Raw genomic sequence first — 7,991 nt, 5'->3', positions numbered from 1 at the left:
TCATGTGATCAAATTTCGGTAACAATCTGCTAAAACTAGTCAATTGGACTAAATTTGTTGAGAAATTAGAAACACTTTTTTTTTCTAAAAAATTAGCCGTTGGCAAGTGCTACTCATGTGGCCAGATTCTTGTATAATTTGCCAAAATCAATCAATTGGAATAAATGTACTTAGAAATTGAAACATTAGGTATTAGATTTGCTTTCGTCCAAACTTTAGGAGTTAAAACTGCTGATACCTCAAACATTTGATACCAATACTGTAATTTTCTCTAAATCTCAAAGATAATCTTAACTCAAATCTAAAAAAGTTAAAATTAAAAAAAAAGATTAATCTTATATGCATTGACGGTACGTACACTATCATATTTACTATCATATTTGCACATATGTCACATGTACAAAATTAGGTTTTAAATTCAAATTAAATTAATTGTCGAGGTAGGAAATTTAGAAGAGAATTGCAAAGTAAAAGGCATCATGGTTTGATATGTAGCTATCAGTTGGTTAATAGTAGGTATCTTTCAAATGAGGGAAAAAAACATTTATGATTCGATGTTTAAGAACCATCATATTTGTGCTATGTTTCGCATCATTTTCCGGTTCACAACATCAACATCACAAATGGATCAGCATAACACAGGGAGAGGCTATTCACAAATGGACCAACATTAAGTAATTGTTGGGCTTAAAATTTGGACACGTTAAAAGACCTGAAAATTTTTCTAAAACAATTTGCCAAATGCATAAATTCAAGATGAAGCATCATCTGATTAACATGTCTACAAATCAAGCACCCAAAACTCGTAAGTTTCAAGAAACATTTCAGACAAAAAGAGAAACAAAATAGATGCATATCCAACTACTGCAACACTTACCCAAAGTAAGTGGCGGCAGAGGGCATAGCTTCGGATGGGGTTATAAAAGAATTGAGCCACTCGCGAACGGTCCAAATCTGAGCTCAACTTGCATAAATTCAAGATGAAGCATCATCATAATATTTTATTATTTATTTAAAAATTATTATTTTATTTATTTTTTAAAAATAAATAATTATTTTTTATTATTTTTTTTAGCTCGAGCTCGTGCTCGAACTTGAAAGTTGAATTTTTTCTTGAAGTATGAGTTTTATAAAATTAAGTTGAAATTCGCTTTCATTAGGCCGAAACTTGACTCGATTCGACTCGTTTGTACCCGTAGTTTCGAAAAACAATTAGTGGTCTAGTGTCAAAGCAATGTACGACAATTCCATGAGCATCAGAGTCGAAACATATAATGAAAAATACTATAAGACTTAGATTCACGCACAAACTGCCTTGTCAACATCTTAGACAAGGCAATTAGATCTGCAATTTGGGGTATTTCTACAATAAACGTTTCTCTCTGGGCGTTCACTGCTTAATGGAGGATATTACAGCTTTGATGAAGCTGCCTAAACAAAATACATAATGTTTTGGAGGTCTGGATGCAGAGTGTAAAAGTTCTGGTTAAATGAAGCAGCAGCAGATGACAAAGATGCTGATGATATTGAAGAAGATGACCATAAAGACGCAGAAGATTGCTTTGTTACCACCTCTTGGAAGAGTCGTCCCCTGTAGGCGACAAGATCAGCATAATAGACAGGCGGTACTAATGAAACAGGTTTAGTACATCGAGCGAAAGTGAAACACAAATGGTATATGAGCTTCTGCAACTTGTCCGTTTCAAAAGCATTTTCATCCCACAGGACATTGTAGTGAGTCGGCTTGCTGGTCCCAAGGCTTCCATAATGACTACAGAGATAGAAGTCAAACTCAAAGGGATGGATAATTTTTGTGTCCACAACAGTTCCTGGAGGAACATTTCCGGTAACACCTTCATTGTTCCTGCCGTCAAGAAAAAGTCGAGTTTGGTGTCTCTTTTGGGCCACAACAAGGGTAATTGTTGGTTGATAATGAACATCGCATATCGCTTGTTTCAAATCAAGCAACTCTTCATTCAGCACCATATCAAACTGTCCCTCACTAACACCATCTCTGAACACTATAATTTTCTTTGGTCTGACCATGTTGCGCTGGGCATAAGTACTGACTAGATCCCGACAAATGCTTCCAAAGTTCATAATTTTTTCCTTGCGGTGATCTTGGGGTTGAACCCTTGCAGCATAGTGATTGGCCGCAGGCCAATTTATTGTGCCCACAACTGCGGCTATTGATGGACTTGTAGAGTTCCGTGCTGCAGGATGATTCACATCAGCCCCAATGAACATAACGTAATCGTCATCTGCAAAATGAGGAAACCTTTCATTGAGCTCAACATTGCTGCCTCCCAGCTTGGCGTTCAACTTGAGACACAGATTTACCATAAATTTGTCTTCTCCTTTGTTCGCATGAAGGGACAAGCAACACTGAGTCACTACACCAATTTTTGTCTCAGAGACCCATTTAAGATACTTATATCCAGGATCCTTTCCAGCCATCACGCAGATAATAAGTTGCAATTGTGTACCTTGTGAACCACTCCTGTGTCTGGCATCAGAAATAACCATTCTGAGAAGTCCTTCAATCTTAACAATGGAAGAAAATTCATGCATTCCAGTGAAGTGACAGACAAGAGGATCTTCCATGTGGATTCCAAGTATTGCAGAATGATGCCTCAAATTCTTAATAAACTCTTCTGCCTGCAGTTTACATCGGCTAGACAAGGTAAAATCAATCAAGGCCCAGCGCTCAATTGGTTTTCCTTCCACCACAGATTTCCCATCAAGGTTCCAGTTGCATTTCTCCTGGTCAACTCTTACAGGATATACATTGCCATTAGCAGCACCCAACCTTAGTACAGGAGCACCAAGGACTCGACCTTCAAGAGATGTCATATTATAATCCATTTCCATCTGAAAGTTTTTAGCAACAGTTCTGCTCCATTTAATAGATGAAACTTCAATGAATCAGGTCATCCAGCAAATAATACAATAAAAGTAATATTAACAAATGTTACATCATGAGTCCCCAACTACACTAGCAAAGTTGAATGGTTAACAGTTGTGTAGATGGATGACACATGGAGATTCCATAAAAGAACAACTGGCATCCACACCATCAAAGGGTGCAGCTTAGCTTGCTTCATACGGATGCAGCATGCGTATCATGCAAACTCATCCATAATTCAATGTATAAAGACCAGAATAATGAGTCTGCATGCTATACTGTTCAGAGCAGAGATTTGCAGGTAGTACTATTCACTATAGCCAGGTGGAGGACTAACAAAAGGGAAAGTTCTTATATAAATGCGGGAGGTTCATTACCAAGGAAATCTAAGAAAGACCAGAAAATTCTCCATTGTTTCTCCTTCCAATTCCTCTTTAATTCCCAACATATACTAACTTGATCGTCAGAGATCAAGCCCCATTCTTATTTAATTTCGGGTCAGTTAATGTAATTTCCTTCAAATAATGAATTCAATCAGGCATTGTTAGAAAACTGCTTTTACAGGTAACATCAAGAACTTCACTTAGATCAGGGCTTCAGTCCCTGAGATTCAAACACTTCCTCTGTATATAATTCATCATTCTATTCTATATACCAGGCAGTTAAAAAGTGAAACTACCAATGAACAATTGCAACAATTCTAAACCATAATATTTCATATTCTAAACGCTTATGCCCACATTTTAACAGCCTAGATCCCAAATAGGCATTTCTGCTACATCCATTTACATTACAAACTCGGGAAAGGGGAAAAATGAAAAAGAACATAAAACCATTGAATTTCTACTTTTTGCCTGAAGAAGTAGACTAGTTGAGAGCACCAAAAATAACGCTAAAAGGAAAAAGATGCCCAATGCCAAAGGTCAGAACAATTATGCAAAAGAAACAGAACAAAAGTATGTATTTGAAAACCCAAAAACATAGATATTGGATTGTAACAAAAGTCTTGAAACTAATCAAGCTGCTGACTCAGCTCATCACAATCATGCAACTAACTTACCACCATGCTAATAAATCTGGATCTTATCCTAAGCCGAAGCAATGAAACAAGAAAGATAAATGTAAAGTGAACACACATAAAGACTTTGTTATAAATAGTACATACCCATCAGGTCCATCCTTAGCCTGTACCATGTCACAAATTGTTCTCCTTCTTTCTTCTGGGGGAGCCAATGATAATTTTTTCAAGAATGATGCTGTTTTTCTATCCAAACGTTCTTTTGGATACCTCTGCCCCACAACCAAGACACAGAATTCCATAGGAACATAATGTATTTTGTTGGCGTTCCCAAGATCCAAGCAAGGGATATTCAGATGCCTAATTGCCTTCTCATATTTTTGCCAGAAAAAGTCAACAATCTTAATTTTCTTTGGAGGAGCTAGGGGATCTGCGTCTACAAGGTCAAACCAAAGTTCACCTGCCACTTTTTCAGTGAGACCAGATATAGTGAATTTCTGTTTGGTAATACGATGAGTTACTCTTACTTTCAACCCTTTTAAAGCATTCAAAACCTGTCTTCTCATCCTTGTAGCATCATCAGCTTCTCGAAACCCTTCGATATTCTCCTTTAAGAATTCTAAAACTGGCAAAGGCTTGAGAAATGACAAAACTGAGTAATCTAAACACAAGGAAAGACCCTGAGATGTAGGCTTTAGGCTCTGTTGGAAGCCTCTATATGCTGCAACCCCATGTTTAAGGTCATCTCCTTCTCGATAATTCTTGCAAAAAAAGTTTCGACCTAAACGTATCCTATACTTGGAAGGGTTTTCCTTCATTACCAAGTCCATACCATGTAGTATATCACGAGGAATATACAAGAGGTCTCCATTTAAGTACTCTTTTAACCTAGACAACTTTAACTCATTCATTTTCTTGATTGTGACTATGTATGAGCAAGAAGTTACATCCTCCCCATGAGATATTTCCACCTTGAAATCCCCACTAGGCAGTGGAACAGCACTGAAGATATTCCTTTCCCCATCATAAGCAACCAAATCGCTTGGGAAACTCTTCGGGTCATTAAAGAATAACTGTTCTTTAAGCAAGCCCATAAGAGACTTGGGAATTGATCTTTTCAGTGGCTTATGTCCAATAGAACTAACCAGTTTGGCATGGACCGCATAATGCATGATAATACCACTCGGATTGAACTTGACTGGAAAATGATTAGCAACAAGACTGATTGATCTGGTAGCAAAAGTTCTGCTATCAGGCCTTCTCAAAGGCACAATTATGTTTTCTGTTTTCTCTAGATGATATGACAGAGGTTTCTGATCTGAAATCCTCAGTAATGGAACATCCAGTTGAACAGGATCTGAAAGAAAATGACAAAAAAAAAAGTTTACTTTTAGAAACAAAGGCATTGCAGCTGCAAGCTCAATACAAATTAATTCAGATATAACATCAAAGCACATATGATAATATGCGAAGACAATCATGGATACTCTAAAATGATATAAATACACATAACACAAGTTCCTACAAAAGATTTTTCACTTGAATCCACAACAAAAAAAAAGAAGAAGAAGAAGAAAGAAATGCTGGGAAAAGAAAAGTGGAAGAGAACTCAGTACAAGCACATGCTTTCAAATAAAAGTACGTAGTTCAAGGCTGCTAGAATTCAAAAGAATAACTAGAGACTCTTGTCATTGTTGTACTTCTCTCCTATTAAGCCATTTGTGTAATTATTCAGCAGGAAAATCCATTATCCTTCACCTAGATAAAAACCCCACGAAATTGCTAAATAACCACTGGACTTGAGCCCTAAGAATCATGAAATTAAGACCATACTATCTAGTGCATTATACAATCATTTTACATTTTCACTTTATTAGCTATAGCACATTGATAAATATGAATGGTAAACTTCTGATTTGGGGCAATTTTCAGTTTAACATGCAAAAGCACAATAGTAATTCTTCACAGAAAGGGGAAAATCCAGAACGAAAATTAAATAGAGTAATATGGTGAAAGCCGCCATGACCCCCATGGGAAAAGCAAGTCCGGTGCAATTCAAATAATGAACTTCTCCCCCTTGCCATCTCCTAAGACAACAGGCATATGTCCCAGTACAAACTGCTAGAGTATGACATAAATTTAAAAATTGATTAATTTTAGTATTAAGTTTTATATGCTACAATACCAAATTACCCAATAACACCAACCGAATATGGAGAAAACATCCACACGATTAAATCCAGAATATTCATATAAAGAAACAAATGCCTCCAATACAAGTCCTATACTAATTACTATCCAGCCAATCCAACCGCTCGCCCAACCCACGAAGAAAAGTAAAACAAATTATCATAAATGCAAATGAATAGGTGAAAGTAAATTAAATTCAAATTCTATATCTTGGATATAGCATTCCAGAGACTAACAAAAAAATACCTGGGAATGATCGACAAGGCTTTTGATTCTGATATGAAGTTGTCGAAGAAGAAGATGGGCCCCAAGAAGATGGGCCCCAATTTCTATCCGCCGAAGCCTCTCTTCCCATCAGTCCTCCACCACCACTACTCTGCTGCCGCGTTTCTGTTGGTTCACCACCACCAGCAAGGCTCTGCTGCCGCCAAGACCCCGTTTCCGCTGGTTCACCACTGCCACCAGGTCTCTGCTGGCGCCATGACCCTGTCTCCGTAGTTCCACCACCGCCACTCTGCTGCCGCCGCCAGGACGCTGTTTCCGTAGTAATACCATCACTGCCACTCTGCTGCCGACGCCAAGATCCTCCATCACTTGATCCACTACTACCACTCTGATGCGGCCAAAACCCTCTTTCCATCGGTTGCTGCCGCCTAGACTCTCTTCCAATTGAACCACCAACACCACCACTCTGCTGCTGCTGCGGCCTTCTGTGGTGGGAGCCGCTAGCACCCCACCAGTTGTCGGAAGCAGCCGCATCCTCCGGACCACGATTGTACCTTCCGTGAAAACCTCTATGAGAAGTCTGGCCTTGCTGGTAATCTTCATAACTGTCACCACTATCACGACGATCGCCACCACCTTGGCGGTGGTAACTTCTCCGACCTTCTTCCATTAAGAAATATTCAATATCTAAAGACACTTCCCCGACCAGGCCAGAGTAAACAGATATTTTTTGGGGCCAGTAATTCAACAAGGCAGTCAAAGTCAAGGCAATGACCTCAAAAATTTTTCAGTTTCTTGTGGTTATCTTTTTCAAATTTTGTCACACAAGAAGAGATATGTAAGGGTGGCAATGGGCCGGGGGTGGGGCGGGAGACACCTCCCCAACCCCCATCCCGTTGCATTTTAATTCCCCGCCGCCCCGCCCCGCCTCCCTCGCGGGTAGTACTAAAATTAAATTTCATTATATTTTATTATATAATTTTATTATAATTAAATTTGCACAAATAATCAAATACTAAAATATTAAAACATCATCAAATTATTATTCATTATAATTTCACAATTGAAACTCATAAAAATAATTAAACAAAGGTTATTTGAATGCAATCTAAAATGATAAAATAAATATAACTAAAATAATCAAGTTTTCACTTTTGATACAAATACAATCACTAAATTATTATTGTATTTTTTTTAGAAAAAGTGTTATTGCATTAAGTGTAGTTAGGAATTTAACATAAATGTATTAATAAATTTAGTATAAATAATTAATAATTTTTATTAATAGACATGTATAATTAGTAGTATAATTAAAAATATCATTATATATATAATTATATACATATATATATAGTTATTCAAACGGGTGGCTGGGTGGGGTTATACCCCCCACCTCCTGCCCCGTTTCTAAACGGGAGGAAAAAATTCCCCCCGCCCCGATGACTCCCCGCGGATGCCCGCCCCCGTTGTCATCCCTAGGGATATGTGTCTAAAATTTGAAAATAGATAACTGAATATTGAAAGTGTAATCGAGACGAACAACACAAAATAATACCGTTTAATTTTTTTTTTTGCTTTTTACATAACGGAGTTTGAAATTGTCTTAAAATTTATTTTGTTTATTTGTTGAACATTTTAAGATGAACCGATGTG

At 37.5% G+C, this 7,991-nt stretch overlaps 1 protein-coding gene across 1 annotated transcript; it reads right to left on the bottom strand.

The window, feature by feature from the left end:
- Window positions 1-1,272: 1,272 nt before the first annotated feature.
- Window positions 1,273-7,062, bottom strand: LOC113756530 (protein argonaute 2-like). Its single transcript, XM_027300168.1, has 3 exons — window positions 6,360-7,062; window positions 4,071-5,280; window positions 1,273-2,893 (listed from the first exon to the last, which is right to left on the bottom strand). Exons 1-3 carry the CDS (start codon window positions 7,006-7,008, stop codon window positions 1,432-1,434), a joined length of 3,321 nt encoding a protein of 1,106 aa, XP_027155969.1. The 5' UTR covers window positions 7,009-7,062; the 3' UTR covers window positions 1,273-1,431.
- Between the last annotated feature and the right edge of the window lie 929 nt (window positions 7,063-7,991).

The sequence above is a fragment of the Coffea eugenioides genome, unplaced genomic scaffold, assembly GCF_003713205.1.
Source record: "Coffea eugenioides isolate CCC68of unplaced genomic scaffold, Ceug_1.0 ScVebR1_23;HRSCAF=104, whole genome shotgun sequence".
NCBI lineage: Eukaryota > Viridiplantae > Streptophyta > Magnoliopsida > Gentianales > Rubiaceae > Coffea > Coffea eugenioides.
The sequence above is the reverse complement of the archived record's forward strand: the minus strand, read 5'-3'. Positions and strand labels throughout refer to the sequence as shown.

Coding starts and splice junctions, on each gene's coding strand:
- LOC113756530 (XM_027300168.1), bottom strand. CDS start 7,008: ATGGAAGAAGGTCGGAGAAGTTACCACCGCCAAGGTGGTGGCGATCGT. Junction 5,281..6,359: donor GCCTTGTCGATCATTCCCAG/GTATTTTTTTGT, acceptor ATTTTCTTTCAG/ATCCTGTTCAACTGGATGTT. Junction 2,894..4,070: donor GCTAAGGATGGACCTGATGG/GTATGTACTATT, acceptor TAAATGGAGCAG/AACTGTTGCTAAAAACTTTC.